This window comes from Carassius gibelio, chromosome A2 (genome assembly GCF_023724105.1).
Source record: "Carassius gibelio isolate Cgi1373 ecotype wild population from Czech Republic chromosome A2, carGib1.2-hapl.c, whole genome shotgun sequence".
Classification (NCBI taxonomy): domain Eukaryota; kingdom Metazoa; phylum Chordata; class Actinopteri; order Cypriniformes; family Cyprinidae; genus Carassius; species Carassius gibelio.
In genome coordinates, this window is record NC_068372.1 from 14,596,407 (window position 1) to 14,620,408 (window position 24,002).

Sequence of the window (24,002 nt, forward strand, 5' to 3'; positions counted from 1 at the left end):
TACAAATGAGAATGCTAATCTACAATGATTACTTGGTGTCGATAGGTTTAATGAAAGCTGTTTCGATTATTTTACACGGATAAAAACTGTAGTATTTTTTATTTGTATGAAAATTTTACTGTTTAGACATTAAATAAGAAAACTTCAAATTACACCTGCTTACTTTTAATTTATATATTTAGCTAACTGAAAAAATTTAAATGAGCAAATTGCTTTATTGATGCTACATGAGTGTTAGAGTGAGTTAAAGTCACTGAAAAAAACAGATGTGTAAATTTTCACTCAGATAAAGGCAAGTAACATTGAATTAAGTGTGAAATATGTAGTATTTTATTTACACTACAATTTATTAGCAACTTTGAAAATGTATTTTAAACATTAATTGTAGGAAAAATCTTCAATGGGTTATTAACACATTTTTAAAACATTGTAAATCACAGTAATGCAAAATAATTAAAAAGATAAGTAGCTAGTATGCATTCAACTGACTAGATAGCAACTGTATGTTGCATATGACCGAAATTGTATAATAGCTGGTATGACAGTTTACAAAACTAAAATATTAATAATAAATACAAATTCTGTATTTTTATTTTCTGTGAAACATATGGGGGGGGGGGGGGGTGCAGTATGTTGCATGCGTTTAATTTTGTAAATTGTACAGCTTCGGTAGGATGTCACTGTGAGAGGTCTGGCCCTCGCCTCCCCCTCGGTGGGGCCCCAAGTGTGCGCAGCGAATCCTCAGTCAGCTCGCGGACAGCAGCGGGGAGATGCTGCCGTCCAGAACGACAAACCTACACACTCTGCGAGAAAATTGGATAGTTCTTTCACATTCTTCCAAACATGGATAATAACGACACATATCTGCATTTTAGTAAGTGCTTCGTAGTTTTACGTCTTTTTTATTCCCGGAAGTCGTGCTATTTTCCTTCCATGTCTCTGCTTGAGTGTCCCCCCGTGCCGTGTGTTATCTGAAGTACGGATTGTTCCGACGGACTTTGGACGAAATGCTCATAAATTGTACGTGCTTGAGCTATCGGCTCAGTCGTGTCATGTGTATTGACTTGGAACCAGTGCCAATGTTAAAATCAGGTGATAAAGATTGTGCCTCTCAGTCAGGGTCAGGGGTTGGCACTTTAATTGCGGTTATGTAATTTATAGCTTTCCAGAGCGCCTCTTGTTAAACTGTTTGCTGTCGAGTAGTTATTAATGGCTCTCAGTTGGTATCTGGACAGCAGTGTGCTGTGCGTTATTTATTTGTTTATTTATTTATTTCGCAACAGTTTTGACTAGAAGGCATTTAAAATCAACCATTTACGAGCCCATTGAAGATCCGAACACATTTTAACTACATGTGGAAAATGTTTATTTATTTTCTTGTCATGCAGTTAGACTTAGGAACATCTACATTTGCCCCAGTCATCAAACTAAGTTAGAGGGAAATGTTGCCCGATGGGTCTCACAGATCACAAGCATGCGCAGTTTTCTTCTGTAACTTAACCCAGCATCCAGATTTATCGTATGTTTAATTTCTTTCTTGTGGTGTTGAAAAGTATGCACACACTCGTGTTTGTCTTAATGTGATGAAATTCTTCATCACTTCGTTTTTCCCATTATGAAGACTTCACAAACTCGGTTGTGAAATTTATTATTTTGCAGATGCTATTATGTCAGGTAACTGTCGTAGTTTAACGATTTAACAGAATGCATCATTTTAACCATCACGAGCGACATGTAATTTACCTTGAAAAGTAAAAAATAAATAAATAAATGAAAAGGCATGTTTTTAACATCTCTGACCATGAATGATCTTCCTGAGAATGGTTTACACTGCGTTCAGGTTTGTGTATCGTCCAGCTTTTGTTAGAATGACTTAGTGTATAATATTAGCTAACTATCACATGTAGAGCCTTTAATTCCGGTCTCTGTGCTTAAAGTGTGGATATTTACCACAAAACTTAAGTGCCCGAGTATGTCACAGCACATAACATCTGCCTGGAGTCATTTTCTTTTTTTGCTTTCATTAAGACCCTCATTGTTGTGTTTATTAATATCACCCCAGATGCTGTTGTTATTCAGAGACAATTTAAGGAATATGAAGTCTATTTTAAGATTTTATCAGACACTCAGTGAGTCGCATGCTCTCTGATGTCAGTCGCTGACTCGAGCTGCGTAATTTGTGTTTAGGCGCGTTTTTACGCAGAGAGCAGTTTCGCATGCTAAAAAAAACCAAGCTCCTTTTTCAGCTTAACCCTCTAGTATCCTTCGTATAGCAGTCCTTACTTGGTCTTTCGTGGACAAATTTGGGCACGAATGTCTCAGGTGTGATGCCATTTTGTTTTGTTTTTAAATAAATGTCATATCACTATATTCGATTATATATATATATATATATATATATATATATATATATATATATATATCTATATATATCTATATCTATATCTATCTATAGATATATATATATATATATATATATATATATATATATATATATATATATATATATATATATATATATATGTTTGTGTGTGTGATTATTTTATTTACCTCTTGTTATGTTATGTTTTATTTATTTTACGTCAGTAAAAAAAAAATTTAAAAAAAATAAAACAATTCCTGTAAGTTCAGACAACCAAAATCTAAAATTTGGGGACTTTGCTGAGATCTGGTGACATATGATGGTATAAAAATATGAAAATATCAAAAATATCAATAGCCACTATTTGGCTGTGGTACTCAATGGCTGCATATAGGCTGAAATCTATAAACCATTGTTGTAACTAATTTAACCTCTTGAGTTTAAGATTTTAAAATTGTGGAATATATATAAAACATTTGTGTTGGGTGAGACTATGCAAAGATGCCAACATGCTTACAGACGAATCTTATTTAAGTAATTAAATAAGACTAATTATTAATTTCTAACAAAACATCAGATTTCAATAACTCAAAAAAGAAAAATGGTACCAAATAAGTAAGAATAAACAATAAACCTAGCAAGAAGCATGTTTCAGACATGTTTTGTTTAGAATCAACAAGTCTTGCGGTAGGACTTTGATCTGACTTTGAAGTGTGTGTGTGTATGTGTGTGTTGTGTGTGCTCTTGTTTTTGTGACATATCAGGACACAACTCTGTATAATGACATGGGTATATGACACAGGTATTACAAAGAGAGGGTGACTTATGAGGACATAACCCATGTCCCCATTTTTCAAAACGCTTTTTTTTTTTGAGAAAGTAAAAATGCAGAAAGCTTCCTGTGAGGGTTAAGGTTAGGTGTAGGGTTGGTGTAGGGCCATAGAATATACAGTTTGTACAGTATAAAAACCATTACGCCTATGGGATGTCTCCACTTATCACAAAAACAAATATGTGTGTGTATAGTGGCTGAATGGCACAATAAAAAATGCTTTCATTGGCTCATTCAGTTCTTTATTTTTGTATGTGTGAGTTACTGTTGTGTGAGTGACTGTTTGTATTCGAACAAAAAAAAAATTGCTAATTCAATGCTTTGTTTATGGAGGTGTGTTCGTGTGTGTGGGGTGGGCTATATAAAGAACACAAAAGACCATCATGAATGAAGTGTGTGCAAGCCAAGAGGGATACAGCTGCAAAGAATTTATACTAATTATCTCCAAAATGTGGAATGGACAAAGCATCTGATGATCCCTGATTTTGTGTATCCTGAAAGAGAGAGGCCTTGGCAGGCCCTTCAGCATTGTTGTAGCCATGTGTTCAGCTCATGTTACAGTAGTCAGTGAATGGTGTGCATGATGGACAAGGCCAGTGTTGCATCTTGGGTGTTTAAAGACTTTTTCCTTCCTTGTGTTTGAGGTGGTCTCATTAGATAAACTGCTGTATCCTATTCCATCTTCACTGTCGCAGCTGAATGCCTGTGTTGTCCTTCTCCCTTCCCTAACAACCATTGCTTTGACTGACCTTTCACCTGTGTCTGTTTGATGTTGAAAAAGTATGGGATGATTCAACACTTTAGTGAATTTTACTTAACATAGCACAGGGCGAGCATTGTTCTCTCAGCATCATTTCACCATTGATAAAATCTATTGGGATCGGGATCAGCATGCATTAGTTTGCATTAAACGCAGTCTTGTAGCTACTGTATTCTAGACCTACACAAAAACACTAGAGCACAGAATGCCTGATGCATTAGATATCATTCAGCCCGAAAAAGCAATGGTGGAAACCCGCAACACAGGCCGGGATGTTATTCAGTTTGTTAATCTAATTGACAATTTTTCTGCCCCAGTTATGACAGTCTCTCCTAAGGACAGTTTCAGAGACAAACCATGTTCCAGATCCATGCTCTTGGTTGTGTCACTTCTGGTCCAAGGTTATTCCTAGATAGAATGTATACAGCTTCTTTACTTACTAATTTATATTGCTCTCTGTATTATCTATTGTAATTTTACACTGAAAAATCTGATGAATAAAATAAAGAAATTTCCATTGACAATGTGAAGGTTTTTTTTTTCTAGATCTCGTCATTCAGGATGATTTATTAAACACTACCACAAAAGCCAAATCAACACACATTCCTTCTCTTGACATTTAGAACTTAACCTTGTTATCAGATTTTGGGCTTGCATCAATAAAGCAGTTCCCCTGTGAGCCACGGGATGATAATCTCTTTAATCAGAGTAGGTAATCCAGCATCAGTCCACCACACATCCCCGGGCTGATTGTTCAATCCAGCCTCACCCCCTTATTTACCAGGAGAACATACTTTAGGATCCAGCATAGTATGTATATCTATGTTCCTGAAAAGATAAACAGACAAATTAACTGACTGCATTTTGTCAAAATTGCATAGCAGGTCATGGCAGTACCAAAACAGAACAATAATTGTAACTCGATTTAGGATCTCACTGGTACATTTTGGTACTCAATTTGCAGTCTCATCATTGGTAGATTTGTATATGATCTGTTTATATCTCACTGACAGATTTAGGGGATAGTTAGGTTTTCTGTGATCTGGTTGTAAAAAGTAGTCCAATTTTGACTGATGAAATTCTTCTCTCTTTGTAAAGTGGCAGTCCTGAAATGTTGGCAAGGAGTACAAGGCAAGGAGTACAATCAAATAACCACGATTTTCTCCATGTTCTTAAACAACGCTTTGCTAAACGCTAATAAGACAAAATGTTCTCTGTCCTAAAGTCAAGGTTTCCTTTTTTTGAGATAGAAGTCTAGGTGTTTTGGTTTAAACACTATACAATCATCTCACGGTTTGTTTCCATGCAATTTCAAATGACTTTGGGGGACTAACCTGAATTTCAGACTAGTTTTCAGCCTAATTTCAGTTATATTTTACATTTCCATGATAAGCACTCCCAAAGAGTCTTCTTTGAGATGAATTCATTTTCTTAGGGGGCTTTCACACTGGCAGTTTAGTGCGAAACGGGGCACGGTTCGCATGAAAAATCGCTAATGTAAACATTGTCATCAGACCCTGGTGCACACTGGGGTACCGAACCCGAGTCTACCTGGAGAAGGTGGTCTGAGATCGGTTGCAGGAAGTAAAGTATCCCGCGCATGCGTAACACTGTCGATATAATTGTTTCCTCAACACAGGAGAGAGCCAAGTTTGATTACACACACTCCTTAAAGTCAAAATTACATTAATTAAAATTAAATAATTAAAATGAATTATTATTCTGTGCATAATAGCACCAAAATAACAAAAAAATTGCAACTATGCTCAGTCGCGTTGTGTTCTCCATGCGAATTCCATGTGTATTTGCAATGCAGTAAGGTGACTGCAAACGCACATGGGTTCGATACAACTACTGAGTGTGAAAGCAGAACAACGTTGCGGGTGGCCCCGGGAACAATCACGCTCGGGCTCGGACCGCAGCAAACGAGCCCAGTGTAAAAGCCCTCTTAGGCTCCTTAAAATAATAAATGTGACCTACAGTACTATACATAGTCCATTATAAATCCACACTAAGTTGAATTGTACTAACAATACACTTCTTACACAAATGTACACTCCACAATCCTGTTGAAGAATAAAAAAAGAAAAACATTGAGAAAAGAAATGGCAGTCACATGTAACTTTACATGGTGTTGTTGAATATTTGAATGATTAAAGTGGTCATATGATGCAATTTAAATTTTCCCTTTTTCTTTGGAGTGTTACAAGCTCTTGGTGCATAAAGAAGATATGTAAAGTTGCAAAGACTAAGTCTCAAATCCAAAGAGATATTCTTTAGCCACTCCTAACTACATAAAACGGCTCATTCTATCAAACCCCCACGTCTAATTCATGTGGAGATGTTGTAGGGGTGGCGGTGGCTCAGTGGTTCATGTAGGTTGTTTACAAACCAGAAGGTTGATGGTTCAATCCCTGGCTCCACCTGACCAAGTGTTGAGGTGTTCTTGAGCAAGACACTTAACCCCAGCTGCTCCCGACGAGCTGGATGGTGCATTGCATGGCTGATACTAGAGGTGGGAATCTTAAGGCACTTAACGATTCGATCCGATTCCGATTCTGGGAGGAACGATCCGATTCCCAAAACGATTCTTAATTAATTATCCTGCTGTGCAAAAAATACTCTAAACTTTTTATGTTAACCAAAATTGGAGTTACTATGCTTTTTGTATATAGTTAGAATATCTGTTTGACAGTATTGCCAAATTAAAAATGATTATCAATATTTATTTTTTAATACTTTTAATTTATTAACAGTTATTTTCAGGATTAACAAACTCTGAATTAATGGTAAGCCATACAATTGCAATGAACAATCATTAAGAATAAACAGTTCTAAATTTGTATGACAGGGAGAATTAGGGATTCTAAGATGTGATCTTTAAACTCACTGTAGAGTGCGGGGACAGCCGTCTCACTAAAATAACGAGGCGGGGGCAAAGTGTATCGTGGCTCAAGTACCTGTAACGTCGTGCGAAATCCTTGGTTTTCCACAACGGAGTACGGGCACAGATCTTTGGCAATAAAACCCGCCACTGATCGGGTAATTCGTTTTGCCTTTTCAGAATTCGGTGGAAGCTTTGCTACTTGATCCAGGGTCCTTTGAATGTAACCGGGAGTGTTCGTGATTGGAAGAGAATGCTGTTTCTCCAGCTCTGAGTGGAACACACAGTATGGCTTTTATCAACGACACCTTCGGTGTCTTCAGAAAATCCAAAATGTTGCCACACATCCGACTTTAAATAAGATGGTGCAGGTCGTAGTTTGTCCATTTTATCTTAAACGAAGCTAATTCACCAGCATATGAACGGTCGTCCATCACCGTCTTTTTTGTTTGGTCACGTGAGTCTTGACAGCGCTCGCATTTGAATTGAACACAGAATCGATTCTGAATTTTTGTGAATCGATTCTGGATCGTTAGATAACGAATCGCGATGCATCGATGCATCAAGCTTTTCTCCCACCACTAGCTGATACCACTGCCGTTGGTGTGTGAATGGGTGAATTTGAGGTGCTTTGGATGGCCATGGGTCTGTTGAAAGTGCTATATAAATGCAGTCTGTCTGTTTGTTTCGTTGTGAAAGAGAAGCTCTTTGTGAAAGAGAAGCTACTTTGTTTGGCCTTCCAAAAGAGGACACAACTAGAAATCAGTGGTTAAGTCGTATTTACAACACTGTTCCAGAAAAGTTCAACCCAAATGTTCAGATGTGTGCAGCACATTTTACAGAGGACGAGGACTGTTTCCTGTGAGAGTAGCCTACAATGCATGTCTCTGTTTCTATAAAGTGGGGCAATTCCAACTTTGCAAGGATAGTCTGTCACTTCTGTCTGTAAGTACATTTTTACATTTAAAGAATGTACCACTGATGATGCAAATGCGAGTTTTGAGATGCAGAGACGGTTTTGTTTACGCAGGATTCCTGCTGGATGCAACAAATGTCTTGTTTGTAATGGGTTTTATTGGTTTTGTCTTGTCACACCAGGACAAGGTGTTACAGTACAGTAAGGGGCATAACATCTCCAACACACGCTTGAGGTATTCGGCCAATCACAATGCACTGGATAGATGGCTAATCAGTGTGTACCTCGCCTTTCAGACCGTTGAGCTTTGTAAATAACGACATGTTTCAGAAATGCGGGGCATAGAGGAGCAACAATAATGTACAGTATGTGGAAAATAATTTATTTTTTTAACCTTTAACTGCATAAACACAATGCATTACACCAAATACACAAAATAATGTTCTTTTTAGCAACATAATATGACCCCTTTTTAAATGACTATTGATCTTCCATAATCTCCACTACCAAACAAATTATTGCTTATCATTCTGTCATACAGATTTGCTGAATAATCAACAAAATGATTACTTCTATTCAGAAGTACCACATCCCATTTAAGAAACAAAGGCTGCATTTATTTTAAAATGATAACAGATAACGAACTAACGATTGACTCGTTCTCGAGTCAAGAACCGGTTGCATCGGTTTTCGGATCACCAGTACTTCTTTCGGACAGTTTGATTCAATAAACCGGTTGAAGAAAACAGTTATCTTGTTTTTTTGTGCTCGACGTAATCACGTTATTTGTGATGATTGCCCTTGATTTAAGCCTAGTTTACCCGCGCTCATAACACTAGCACAGAATCAGTTCAGAATCAATCACCAAAAGAATCAGTTCGGTTCAGATGCTCTGTGTGTCGGTCTGCTTCACGGTGAATCACACATGCGTAGTAACAACAGCTCCTCGGTTCACGAATCGGACGCGCCTGACAGAAACGGTTCTTGACTCGAGAAAGAGTCAGTCTATTGTTCGTTATCTGGCTCGGCTCGGTATTCATCTTCAGTTCTCTCTTCACAGCAGTTCAATCAGTGTACTGTTTGAGTACATGAATTACTCCGGGATATTGGTTTGTTTGAACTCAAGAGGGAGTGTCAGCCACATTAAAAAGTTAACAGCTTAAAGGGGGGGTGAAATGCTATTTCATGCATACTGACTTTTTTACACTGTTAAAGAGTTGGATTCCCATGCTAAACATGGACAAAGTTTCAAAAATTAAGTTGTACGTTTGAAGGAGTATTTTTGTTCCCAAAATACTCCTTCCGGTTTGTCACAAGTTTCGGAAAGTTTTTTTCGAGTATGGCTCTGTGTGACGTTAGTTGGAGCGGAATTTCCTTATATGGTTCCTGAGGGCACGTCTGCCGGAAGAGCGCGCGCTCCCGTATAGAAGAGCACTGAGAGGCTGAGCACAGACATTCATTCAGTGATCAGAGCGAGAGCGTCACGAAAATTCACAAAAGAAGTGTGTTTTTGGTTGCCAGGGCAAGACAACCCTGCACAGATTACCAAAAAAAAACATCATTAAGGGACCAGTGGATGGAGTTTATTTTTACAGAGCATCAACAGAGTTGTGCAAGTGTTTTTGTTTGTCCCTGCATTTCGAAGATGCTTGTTTTACAAACAAGGCCCAGTTTGACGACGGATTTGCGTATCGTTTATTTCTTAAGGATGATGCAATCCCAACGAAAAAGGGTCACGATCTTGTGTTGGAACCGCAGGCGGTGAGTAAAACTGCTTCAAATATCTCTGCCTCCTTGTTAGTGCGTCCGCCTCCCATGCCGGAGACCCGGGTTCGAGCCCCACTCGGAGCGAGTTGTTGCTGCTGCTGCTCTTGTTCAGTTTCAGCCTCGGGATCTGATTCTGGATCATAAATAAACGGCTGAATCTGACTGTTAGCCATGGTTTGTTTTGGATGATGGGTTTTTTTCCTCAAGGTAATGTCAAAACTTCCAAACCCTCTCAACACAAAAGCCTACTGGCGCGCGTGATTCTTTAGCTCCGGCCACACGTCACGCCTCCAGCCGGGAAAAATCGGTACAGACTATCTTTCTCTTATGAATATAATAAAACTAAAGACTTTTTGGAGTTATGAAGGATGCAGTACTACTCTATAGATACTCAAGATTAACAGGATATTGAGTGAAAACGAGCATTTCACCTCCCCTTTAAGTCATTTGTGGATTAATGCGTACTGGAGACGCGAACCATTTTAAACGATTCAGTTCGATTTGGTGAACTGGTTCAAGAAGATCCGGTTATATTGATTGATTAGTTTCCGGACTGGATATCACTAAACCTCAGTGTTTTGAAATCTCACAACAGACCGGAAGAGAAGACAATGCTGAATTTGGACCCAAATGTATTTTTGATGCTTCAAAAAATTCTAACTGACCCTCTGATGTCACATGGAGTACTTCGATGATGTTTTTCTTACCTTTCTGGGCATGGACAGTATAACGCACACAAAGCTTCAATGGAGGGACTGAGAGCTCCCAGACTAAATCTAATATATCTTAAACTGTGTTCCAAAGATGAACAAGGTTTTACGGGTTTGGAATGACATGCGGGTGAGTCATTAATGACATAATTTAGATTTTTTGTTGAACTAACCCTTTAACAATTCTGAAAACAGTTGATTAATATTTTTGTGGAAATCATGATGAATTTATTCAGGAATCTTTGATGAACAAAGTAAAAAAAAAAAAAAACAGCAAAAGAACATAACAATTTGAAAGTCTTTTGAATAATTTAAACCATACTTGCTAAACAAAAATTTCAACATTCAACTTTGTCAACATTTATTTCTAAATTTACATTAGTGATCTGTTAAGCTTTATAGAAGTTAGATGTTCAAAAAACAAATCAGCTTTACAGCACTTTTCTGAGGCTAAAAACAGAAATGGCTCATTATAAAATCTGTTCAGAACACTTGCACAAATTCTTACGACCTGTTAAAATTGTATTTTGAGTATTCAAGTTAAATAAAGTACTGTGGCTTTGAACATGCACACCCAGGCTTTCCAAGGATAGATGTTCCTTCTGATCAGAATGTGACATTTAGAGGTCATTAATAGCACCGGAATCAAGCCAGGGCATACTTGAGTAAGTGTGGGTGCTGAGGATTGCTTTTACAATGTTCCCACTGGTCATCCAGTGCATTACCGGGCATGTCACAGACACAGAGCAACTTCAGTGTGAGGAACAGCAGGCATCACAAGAAAGACATCTTTGGAAAACTACCACTCAATCATGCCTTTAAAATACAGTGAGTGTGAGTGAAAATGGTTTATTGGGATGTTTGGCTGACTTTGGACTGAGTTTGTGCATGTGGCTGATTGTAACATGAATGTTAAAATTAATGTGTATGTATTGTGAAGGTGTGGAAAATGCAAAGGTCTAAAACGGCATCTCCTTTGCATGATAGGCCTCTTGATTTTTTGGTGAATGCCATGTTTTGGTTTTAATATTTAAAGCGAAATTGATATTTTAAGAGATTTGTTTGTTGTTCATTCTACCATTTTAACCTCTTTCAAAAAGAAAGGGTTTTTGTGAAGAAAATTTGTTCTTGTGAAAGTGGGGACATCCCATAGGCATAATGGTTTTTATACTGTACAAACTGTATTATTATATCGCCCCTCACCAACCCTACACCTAACCCTAACCCTCACAGGAAACTTTGTGCATTTTTACTTTCTCAAAAAAACTCATTCTGTATGATTTATAAGCGTTAAGGGTGTGCATGGATAGTCGAACATTCGAATATTCGTTCAATAAATAAAAATGATATTCGAATTTCGCAAAAAAATTCACAATAAAACCTAATTTGGTCACTTTCTGTGAACGAAGTCTGCCGTTGTTAAGCATCAATGACGCGCTCTCTCCATGAAGGCGTGGATATTCCTTCATCTTGGCTGAGCTTTCAACGTTGTAACGGGAAAGGATGAAGCTGAATGTTTAGTTCTTGTCACATGACCTGCGGTGCGCTTGCGGCATTCTGAAAAGTTGAGATGTTTTTAACTCGATGCGGTGCGGACGCGCCTGGAAAAAGACGGGCACGTCGCACAACATTCGCATCGCGACCGCGTCGCTTCCCTTAGGGCCGTTACATAGTCAACGTGAGAAACGCGAGCAAGCAACGCGAGCGACGCGCTCCCTTTCATAGTCTAAACAGTGGACGCAAGCGTCACGGACGATGCATGTATGCAATACACCTCTCACGCAACAGGGGGTAGTAGAGTCGGGTGATATTAGTAGAGTTTTCCCATCGTGGTTGCAACCTCTCATGCATTTTCCAACGCTATTTTATTTGAATGTAATTGCGATTAACTATCATATAAATGTGGATGAATACGTATAAGTTCACATAATTTTTCCACTTCGCCCTCCATTGTATTCAAACCTGGCGGCCGAAGCCTCGGGGACGCAAATGCGTACAGATGCGTTGACTATGAAACGGCCCTTATGAGCGCACATACCGTGGGCCTTCATTGGAAATAACGAACTTGATCGCGCAAAAGAAGCGATATGTGAACGGCCCCTAAGAACTGCCATGGAGAATCACACAAAGTGACCTTGTTGTGGCATCCCTCAAGCAATGAATAAACACCACTAACTTGGAGAATGCAGTGAAAACTCCCCTTCTCGCATCTGCCCTAGACCCTCAGCACAAACATCTCATGTTTTTCATCTCACGAGAGAAATAAGAATTTTTTTTTTTACATTATTAGAACATTTTCCTTGATGCAAGTGGTGCGGATGCTGCCGCCGTCACCAAGATAAAGAGGATGCAATGCTCACTCGTCAGAAAAGGCTGAGCCAGTTCTTCAGCGATGATTATACAGAGAGTCCAGTCGAGATGTTTAACAGAGCCGACTTCCCCCGATCATGTAAATGTAAATGCCTGTGTTTCTCAACAAGAACATGTAAAAGAATAGAAAAAAGCAAAAAAGATTTGTTGACAGTTTAAAAGTTTCAAAGTTAAGTGTAGGCTAGAAACACATTGTGTAATTTTCAAGCTTATTGTGTGTAAGCTTATTCAAAATGATGGAAAACAATAAATGTTGCTGAAAAATAACGTCTGTCTCATTAAACTTCATTTAAATAAATGAATATTCGAATATTCGTTTTTTGTGAGCTCAAATATTCGAATGTGATATTTGCGGAAAACGACCATCCCTAGTTTTGAAAAATGGGGACATGGGTTATGTCATAAGTCACCCTCTCCTTGTAATACCTGTGTCATACCCATGTCTTTATACAGAGTTGTGTCCTGATATGTCACAAAAACAAGAGCACCTACACACACACACACACACACACATACCGTATTTTTCGGACTGTAAGTCGCACCTGAGTATAAGTCGCATCAGTCCAAAAATACCTCATGATGAGGAAAAAAACATATATAAGTCGCTCTGGACTATAAGTCGCATTTATTTAGAACCATGAACCAAGAGAAAACAGTCCACGAGAGGGCGCTCTATGCTGCTCAGTGCTCCTATAGCTTACGGTTATTTAAGTATGACAAATTGCATGTATGCTTTACATAATATTTACTCAAAATACACAAATATGTTAGTACTGTTATGTTAATCTGAAAATGGCCAAATATTGTCTGATTATTCGTCTGGCTGCTAGTATCCTTTCATTAGCTAAGTTACAGACAATTCATGCATATTCATGTATATAATGTATAAATAATGGTCATGTGAGAGACCTGAAATTTGATGTGTGATGATCCATTAGTGCTCGCAGTCACTGCTAGTCACTTTTTTGACCCCTACTACTGTGCAAATGCCACCAACCATTACTTCCATCATTGACATGGCCCCCAGATGTCTCACGGCATTTCTAGCATGAAAATGTCAAACTGTCACATTACATTTTCTGTATTTATATAGTAGATGAGTAGAGAAAATATATTTCTTAAACATTAACGAATCAACCACATATTCATATGTATTTAAGATCTGAATGATCATTAATGCATTTATTTTAATATATATTTTAATATTAATATTGAAAAAATATATATTTAAATCAAATATTTAGATGTACAAGCTGTTCATATTAATTTCCAATTGCATTTACTATTGATGGTGGATACAGGCTAATGCCCTCTTTCTGTTCTCAGGTTCTTCTTTGCAGGTAACACATGGTCACCTGAGCTCCCCTCCATCCCAGCCTCCTCTCGGCTCCCTGGTGTCCCACCATCACCCCTCCATCATCAACGGTCTAGGGTCGCCATACTCAGTCATCACTTCTTCCTCCCTGGGCTCACCTTCAGCCTCCATGCCCACTACCTCCAACATGGGCTATGTAGCGCTCAACAGTCCACAGGTACAGCACTAAGAACGACTCAGAAAGAGGGTCTGTCAAAGTGGTTCAACTAGGGGCAAACATTTGGAATAATTAAGATTTTAAAATGTTTTTGAAAGATGTCTTTTATGCTTACCAAGGCTATATTTATTTGATAAAAATACAGTAAAAAAAAAAAAAGAAACGTTATTACAATGTAGAAGAACTGTTTTCTGTTTGTATATATTTTAAAATGTAATTTATTGCTGTGATAGCAAAGCTTCATTTTTTTGCATCACTACTTCAGTCTTCAGTGTCACATGATCCTTCAGAAATCATTCTAATATGCTGATTTGGTCATTTATTTGTGGTGGCAAAGTCATTTGAAGTAATTAGTTAAAAACACTGGGAACACTGAAGAACAAACCCCGAAATGTAATTCTTTTATACTTTAATTTACTGTAGCTATTTTTGTAAAATATTACAGAAATTAGGAGTGCTCATAGATTTAAAATAAAACTTGAACTATATTGGAGGCCTTTGAATATTGAATATTGAAAATCAGGCACCTTGGAGTCAAAAAGGCTGGTCTATTAGACACGAGGACTTATATCACAAGTCTCAACATAAGGTCCGCTAGATTTTAACAGCAAAAATGCTCTTTTAATGCATTTCTCCTTTCCTCTGCAGGGCCTCCTTCCAGCCTGAGGGAGAACAGCCCATTCAGTTTAGTCTAGCCTAAAAAGAGCTAATGTAGCGTGACCGAAAACCCTAGTATAACCTTGGCTCACATGGAGAAAGATATCATTGCGTTGAGCCTGCGCTACAGCGGGCGCAATATGCGACACTTCAAGAATGCTGTGGAAACCTGCCATACTATTAGCTGTAAATAGCGTCATGTGTGAATGTCTTGCCTAAAAGTAGGGATGCCTTTATAGAGCAGTGCTTCTCGTGAGTGAGGGCCAAGTGCTCTAAATAATATATGGGCTATAGGCAGCAGATTAAAAGGAGTGAACATGATGGTGACTGCTGTGTTTCACCTTCTGAGCATCTTTCTGTCTCACTGAATGGCTCACCGTTTCAGGATAGCGCTCTCTCAAAATGAACATTTGTGTTGACTTGTAATCATAGAGGAACCACCTTAAGTACATTTTTGAGTGAAAAAATGATTATTTGTGGATAATTTTTGCAATGTTCACTCAAAATCTGAGGTGCATAAGCTCAGATCAGTTAGGCCTACAATCAATAGGTTCCAAAAAGAAATCAAGATCTTTTCTAAATGAAGGAAAGCAGGGACACCATAAGTGTAACAAGGTGGGAAACAATCACAACAATTATCACATTTTGGGGGGATCATCACATCTTGTGTGAGCAAAATCAGTAAGTTTTAGTCCTATGCAATAACATTATAGCATTTCCATTATAGCAAAAAAAAGTGCACTTAAAATAGCCGGATGATGTACTTTTAATACACATTTAATCAAAAACCTGTACTGTGGAATATTGGACACTCTGTCACAACTGAATGACAAAATAAGCATTTAAAACTCATACACAGAGTATAGTGTGTAGCACAAGTGACCTTGTATTTTCATTGATTTCATATTATCTGCAGTATTATACACTTTTAAGATCTGAAGTACATTTCAAGTGCACATTCAGAACAATTAAGCTCACTTCTTTTCCACAAGGTTAGTAAGTTCACATTCAGGTCTGACTCTATTCTGACTCCCACTTTTAACTATCAAATCTATTCAAATAAACTCACGAGCTTGTTGAATACATTAATTCTACAGCATTTATGTAGCAGGAGCTGGTTGTTGTGTATCATGTTTGAAGGCTAAGATTAGTGCACTAATCTCACAGAATACTTCTTCTTTGCAAAGTTTGGGAAAAGACAAAATTATAAAAAAATATGCACAAACAATTGCAGTGCTCCCAGCATCATTAAAAATGCACATCCTGACATTGTATTTCAGAAAAAGTTCAGCTTTTTAACCCTTTAACTGCCCCACCAAGAAAAAAGCATTTGAAAATTGTTTTGTTTGCATTTCTTATCTCCTTATGTCATTAGTTACCACACTCAATGTATTTTTTTTCAACACGTCCCATCATTTTTAAAACATTAGCTTAGCTTTTCTACGTTTACCATAAAGTGACAAATCAACCATTTGGTTGAGCACGTTTTTGAAAAATTATTGAAAACATACTAAAGTTTTTTCATGGCACCAAGTAAGATAATTTTGTAAAGTTAGGGCTCTTACAGTGTAATATGTCAAAAAAAAATTCTTACCTTGCAAAATTTCACCAAAAACAGTTTACATGGCAGGAGTGATTTCTTTCTCTCTGACATCCATCAAAGAAGAAGTGTTGTGACAAATGCTGTTGATTGACACTCTGACATCTAGTGGATTTTTTTGGCTTAACATACCTCTACCAGATGGTAGAGATGGCTCAATCAGCTTGAATTAAGTTATGTACTCCTCTCAATAAAATATGGTGACTCAAAATGTGCTCAACCATTTGGTCGAGCAGGCAGTTAAAGGGTTTAAAAGTCTGTTGACCCATTAGGGTTTAGTTGGTTTGTTTTCAGTTTCCATTCCATGACCTTACTATCTTTCTCTGGGTATGTGTGTCTAATTCTATAACAGCTTCTGAACTATTCTTGAACATGAGCTTGTTCCGCTCATAAAACTTGCCATGTGGAGTATGACCGTTTGCTGCCATCTAATGGTGAAGACAAGCTTTCATTGACATTCATTCATTGGAATTAATTACTTTTATTTATTGTAACACTCTAAATTCTATATTCCATAGTTTCAGATGTCACATTTCAACCATGTTAACATCTGGAAAACTGTATACTAAAACATCACATGTCTAATAGGGCAGACATAGAGTGAATGCAAATGGTGTGAAGGAACATTCAAAGGAATCAAGTCACATGATCCAAAAAGGAAGTGCTCATTGTGAAACAATTTGATTGTTCAGGTGGTGGGAAACCACACACACACAAGCTTATTCTGTTGATTGTTTCTCTCTCTGTCCTTGCAGATGAACTCTATGAACAGTGTTAGCAGTTCAGAAGACATTAAGCCTCCTCCAGGACTGGTGGGACCGGGCAGTTACTCCTGCAGCAGCCCGGGATCCCTGTCCAAACACATCTGTGCCATCTGTGGAGACCGATCCTCAGGTGAGTGCGCTCGCACACTAGTACATGTTTAGTTATGACTTCCTGGAGCCTGAGGGGGATAGTTCACAGAAACACATTATAAAGCTGCCATCAGTTATTATTATTACAAACTTGTATAAATTTCTTTCCTCTGTGGAACTTGAAAGAAAATACTTTGACGAAAATTTTTAACCCAAAAGTTTCTGCTCCTATGGTCTTCCTTTGTATTATTTGTCCATGCTATGGGACTCGGTGGAAACCGAAACTGTTCGGTTACAAACATCGTTCAAAATATCTTCTTTCATTTTCCAGAAGAAAGAAAATCATACAGGTTTGGAATAACATGAGGGCAGAAGTTTTGAGTGAACTATCACTTTAAAGACAGATCATTTATTATCAAATGATATGATAATATACCATCTTTATCTACCTACAGGGAAACATTATGGTGTTCACAGCTGTGAAGGATGCAAGGGCTTCTTCAAGAGAACCATCCGGAAAGACCTTACATACACGTGTCGAGAAAATAAAGACTGCCAGATCGACAAGCGCCAGCGTAACCGCTGCCAGTACTGCCGCTATCAGAAGTGTCTAGCCATGGGCATGAAGAGAGAAGGTGAGTGACTCAAATGAAAGAGGCCGTCAGAAATGACTTGTGCAGGTGTTTTTTTTTTTGTTTGTGGATTATAGTTTGAAGTTTTAAGTAGTAGAAATGTTCTGTGTGTACAGCGGTGCAGGAAGAGAGGCAGCGCGGTCGGGAAAAGAGTGATAATGAGGTGGAGTCTAGCAGCAGCTTTAATGAGGAGATGCCAGTGGAGAAGATCCTGGATGCTGAGCTTGCAGTGGAGCCCAAGACTGACGCTTACATTGAGTCCAGCACAGGCAACTCGGTCAGACGCCTCTTCCAGTTCTGGAAAAAGCTATGTGATGTCCCTTAATATTGTAAAAAAAAAAAAAAAACACAATATATATCATTTAAAATAATGGTATTCTATGGTAATATATGAGAAAATGTAATTTATCTCTGTGATAACAAAGCTGAATTTTCAGCATCATTATTCCAGACCAGTCTTCGTTGTCACATGATCCTTCAGAAATCATTGTAATTTGCTGATTTGATGCTCAAGAAACATTTCTTATTGTTATCAATGTTGAAAGCAGCTTTTTTTGCCTAAACCTAAAACCTTTTTTCTGGATTTTTTGAAGGAAAGAAAGTTCAAAAGTACAGCATTTATTTAAAAAGAAATAATTTGTAACATTATAAATGTCTCTCCTGTCACGTTTGATCAATTTAATGCATGAATAAAATAACAGGAAAAAAATGCCTTTCAAACAATAGTGTACCTATAAAATAATTGTATCTTCTCAATTAAATATATATTTTTTTAAGGATGAAGAAACAGGATTTGTTACAGTGCATTATTAGGAACTAAAGTTATCATATCATTAGCAGGATACTAAATAATAAATTCTCTATTTCCTCTAAAATAAATAACTGCACTCAAGAAGAAGCGGGGATATTAGAGAGATGTCATTTTTAGTTTGATTTTTGTGCCAATGGTCGATACTTATAAATATGTACATATTTTTGATTCTCAGACAAATGACCCAGTGACCAACATCTGCCAGGCTGCAGACAAGCAGCTCTTTACTCTTGTGGAGTGGGCTAAGAGAATCCCGCACTTCTCTGACCTTCCTCTGGATGACCAGGTCATCCTGCTGCGAGCAGGTCATGATCCCTCTATTCTGATCTTAAATGTGTGTGTAGAATATACGGGCCACTCTCATCATCAGTGTGTGTGTGTGTGTGTGTTTAGGTTGGAACGAGCTGCTCATTGCTTCATTCTCACACCGTTCTGTGACGGTTAAAGACGGGATCCTTTTGGCCACTGGCCTGCATGTCCACCGCAGCAGTGCTCACAGCGCAGGGGTCGGCTCTATATTTGACAGGTCGGGTCACAACACTCCTCAAACCCTTCCTAGATACACATACCCTACCTCCAAAATGATATGGACATTTAAGCCACAGTTACAACGTGTGAAGTTATAACAAAAATACCAAACCATAAAACATTTCATAGCATCAAGTGCATGTATGTACAGATTTTCCATTCATTGATGACATTGATTAATATGACGTTGTCTAATTTACTTTTTTTAATTTCAAGATGATTACAATTAGATTTTTGTATATTGTATAATTGAATCCTTGTAAATCCAATCGAAATACATGATAATGTTTGCAGGGTATTAACAGAGCTGGTGTCTAAGATGAAGGACATGCAGATGGACAAGACGGAGCTGGGCTGTCTAAGAGCTATCGTCCTCTTTAACCCCGGTAAAGACCCTCCTGAGCAACTAATAAATCCAATCTAAACACTCCTTTGACTTCTAATTCATTATTATAATTAATAGATCAAGTGTTACACTTTGGAATTGCAGTTAATTATATCAAAATGATTAAAATATATATATATATATATATATATATATATATATATATATATATATATATATATATATATATATATATATATATATATATATATATATATATATATATTTTAAGTAAATCTAAAATATATTCTTATAGAATTTATAGGGGCATTAGAATTTTAGGAGAATTGATATGTAAGAAGCATGTAATAAAAAATAATTGATCATTGCAACAGATCTTTTAAAAAGATGTTCATGAACGATTTTCATATTTAATATAATATATTTTATTGTTGCATTTATTATATTGATTATTAAATATACTGCATTATATTTTATTGTTATTGATTATTATAATACAAGATATACAAGATTTAGTATATAATACATTATATACAAGATTTAGTCTTCTTTTGCTGATTCAGTGTTTTACAACAGCTTGTCAGTTAAAAGGTTTTCTTCTATAGATGCTAAAGGATTGTCAAACCCGTCAGAGGTCGAGGCATTACGGGAAAAAGTGTACGCCTCACTGGAGGGCTACACCAAACACAACTACCCCGACCAGCCCGGCAGGTAGTTCCCGCTCTGCCACCTTGATATTTTATTGATGCAACAGCACTCCTGTTCTTCTTTGGCTCATTTCTAGTGTGGACAGACACATGCAGGTGTAGTGATGGAGTCTTGAGTGCTTTTTCTCTTTTCACTCAGGTTTGCCAAGCTGCTCCTCCGTCTGCCCGCTCTGCGCTCCATAGGACTGAAGTGCCTGGAGCACCTGTTCTTCTTCAAACTTATCGGAGACACACCTATAGACACTTTCCTCATGGAGATGCTGGAAGCGCCGCATCAAATCACATGACACAAGTCTTACTGCATGTAAATATTCCCCAGCGCACACTTAATATGCATTATAACAAAAAGAAGTTCTTATTTTGTACCAAGCACAATGTGAAAGACAAATAAACGCAAACGATTTGTATTGGTATTTTCAAAGAAAGAGACACTGTTGAAGTAAATTGTAAGAGTACTGTAAACCTTTCTTTTGTACATAGATTTTGCCATCTGTGATAGCTGCAGAAACTAAATGTGAAAATATTTAATTCAAAACAAAACTGTATAAACAGTCACCAGCAATGAGTTTAGAATTATGTGGTAATAAAAAAATTATTTAAAAAGATCTTTTAAAATGTTGTTTTATTGTTGTGTTATTTTGAATGATCTTCAATGGAAGAGATGTGGTGTGAGACATACAATTTCTACCTAAATATATGCAGCTAAGAGCTGTAAAATAAAATAGAAATTGTTATTTTGTTCTCTGGTGTTTTTTTATATATTTTTTTCATCCTTATAATATTAATTATTACTAATATAATATATTTATATATTTAATTTATGTATTTAATTAAAAAAAGAATCTTAACAATAATTATAACAATAATAATTGTATGAATTCAATATATTTCATTGTATTTGTGATTATTTAGTATATTTTAAATACACTGCCATTCAAAAGTAAAGTACTTAAAAAAAAAAAAAAAGTTAATTTTATTATTAATGGCAACAGTGCATTAAATTGATCAAAAGTCACCGTAAACATTTATATTGGTACAAAAGATTTCTATTTCAAACTGTTGTTTTGAACTTTCTCATTATCAAGGATCCTGAAATGAGAAAATAAATATTCAGTATTTTAGAATGATTTCTGAAAGTTATTTATTTTATTATAAAAATATTTTAACTATTTAGTAAACCAACTAAAATATGTATACTAATTATTTGATGTGATAATGAAAAACATCCATTTAGTTCCATTATGAGACCCCGTGCGGAAACTTTATGTAAGTGAGGTGTTGTATTATTCGCGTCTGTCTGATCTTTCTAAATCAATTAATCTGTGACTCACTGGACGGGAAGCTATTTTTCCCCCTAAAATTAAAAAGCTCTTGTTAAATGTCTGGAGCAGGCAGGAAAGGAACACAATGAATGTGTTTCTCAGCAGGCATGAATGAAATGTGCTTCTTTCATCTGTCTCTGTTTTGTGTCCAGACTGATGGTATTGGAGCTGAAAATGCATTTTATGTGTCCATGTGTTTTGATAAAAATGTCATAACGATATGTGATTATATGATTTCCTGATTAAACAGACACTTCACAAAATAGCAAATATTTCATGTCAGAGTTTCACCTGTGTTCATCTGATTCAGTCACTTGCCTCATTTGTCACATTTATGATAATCAACAGGGCAAAGTGACGGCAGTGAATATAACATTCAAAAACATAGATACCAAACAATAATTACGATCGTTGATATTCACTGTATAGTCAAGTCAAACTCTCTATATGTATTTTCATTATTCAAGTACATTATACCTATAGAGAAATAAAAAGAGGTTAAAATAACTAAAAATTAACTCAAAATATTAAATATATTTATGGCTATTTTAGGGGGTTTACAATCTCAGAAAGAAATGTGCAAAAGCTGTCACTGGGGCAAGTTCAACCTTTTTTTAATTGCTAATATTTGGGTACCAATATATGTACCCTTTAGGGATAAATAAGGTAAGGTACAAAATTGGATCTTTTGAAAAGGTAAAGCTCCAGTGAAAATTTTCTGTACCTCTTTTTCTGAGAGAATACAGTATATACACCTCCAAATATTATTATCTTATTTTATTTTATTACTTTTATAGCAAGGATGCATTTAAATTAATCAAAAGTGAACTTTCTATTCATGTATCAGTGTTTAGTGTTTTTCCCTTGTTCGGGTGTGTGTGTGGGAAGGAAGGAGACCAGGGCCAGCTGTCTGAGGCTCATGAGGACTTTAATTAACAAAATAAAACAATCGCGCCACTTGCGCCCACTTTCAATCGCTATCTTCCAACTTTGCTCTGATTTCCGGCTTCCGCTTTTCTGCTTTCCATCCCTCACGAGTCCTCAGCTCTCTCGCTCCTTGTCGGCATTCGACTGGCTTATATCCCGTCTCCCCATGCCCATTACTGCAACGAGACCCAGGTGTTAGTCCTTCCCGCTCTTTCTCCCGTCACAGACCTCGCTGAACCACGCCAACCCCCCCTCCATTCCTGGAGAGGAAGTCAGCCGCAGCCATCTGCACCCCAGGCCTATGAATCACGTTGAACTTATAAGGCTGTAAAGCTAGATACCAATGGGTGATTCGTGTGTGGGAGTCCTACATGCTGTTGAGCCACTGCAGGGGTGCGTGGTCTGAACAGAGGGTGAACTCCCGCCCCAGGAGGTAGTAGCGAAGGATGAGCACCAGCCACCTGATGGCCAAAAACTCCTTTTTTATGGTGCTTTACTTAGTCTCTCTCTTTGAGAGCTTATGGCTAATGTAAAGCACCGGGCAGTCCTCCACCTCCTGGGACAGGACAGTGCCCAGCCCCCTGTCCGATGCATCAGTCTGCAACAGAAAAGGGAGAGAAAAGTTAAGAGAGTTCCGGAGTGGCCCGCCACACAGGGCAGCCTTCACCTGGGTAAAACCCTGTTGGCACAGCTCCGTCCACTGGACCATATCTGGCACCTGCTTTTTAGTGAGGTCAGTCAGCGGGCTGGTGAGGTCTGAATAACCAGGAATAAACCCTGTAATATCCTGCTAGCCCCAAGAACTGCCTCACCTCCTTTTTGGTCTTTGGCCTGGGACAGGTTACAATTGCTGCAGTCTTTTTTGGGGACTCACCTGCCCATAACCCAAGTGGAAGCCCCGTTAGCCCCATCTGTCTCAGCACTCCCAGGACGGCCCTCTAATGCTCCATACACTGCTGCCAATCCCTATTGTAGATGATGATATCATCCAAGTAGCCAGCGGCATAGGCAGCATGAGGCCAGAGAACTCTATCCATGAGGCGCTAAAATGTGGCCGGGGCCCCGAACAGCCCAAAAGGAAGTGTCACAAATTGGTGTAAACCAAACGGCATGGTGAAGGCTGTTTTTTCTTTGGACATGGGAGATAAGGGGATCTGCCAATATCCTTTTGTCAAGTCCAATTTCGAATACACTGCTTCAGGATATCGTGTTGAGTAGTCTACAGGGTATTCCACTATATCCCCGTGTACACACCTCACCTTAACCATGCTGCCCGTTTCCAATGCCCCAGATTGTATCAGGCTTTGATGGATGGAGGTCTGGTTGCAACCTGAATCCACAAAAGCCAGATAAGTACCCCCCCTTAATACTCACAGGTATCTGGTATAACCCGGCTTGATCGGGGGCGGCCTGTGGGTCATCCGGGATCCGGACCAACTTCCCCACCTCCATTAACGAGCATCGATCCACGAAATGGCCGAAATC

At 37.8% G+C, this 24,002-nt stretch overlaps 1 protein-coding gene across 3 annotated transcripts; it reads left to right on the forward strand.

Moving 5' to 3' along the window:
- Positions 1 to 709: 709 nt before the first annotated feature.
- On the forward strand, positions 710 to 21,009 carry LOC128027352 (retinoic acid receptor RXR-gamma-A). Of its 3 annotated transcripts, none has more exons than XM_052614899.1 (10): positions 710 to 874; positions 13,928 to 14,133; positions 17,146 to 17,284; positions 17,700 to 17,879; positions 17,993 to 18,153; positions 18,863 to 18,992; positions 19,081 to 19,213; positions 19,510 to 19,601; positions 20,167 to 20,272; positions 20,408 to 21,009. In XM_052614899.1, exons 1-10 carry the CDS (start codon positions 844 to 846, stop codon positions 20,553 to 20,555), a joined length of 1,326 nt encoding a protein of 441 aa, XP_052470859.1. In that variant the 5' UTR covers positions 710 to 843; the 3' UTR covers positions 20,556 to 21,009. The 3 variants fall into 3 exon arrangements, with proteins under 3 accessions (XP_052470859.1, XP_052470877.1, XP_052470868.1); XM_052614917.1 differs by lacking the exon at positions 710 to 874 and adding an exon at positions 10,928 to 11,059; XM_052614908.1 differs by lacking the exon at positions 710 to 874 and adding an exon at positions 10,942 to 11,065.
- Positions 21,010 to 24,002: the final 2,993 nt, after the last annotated feature.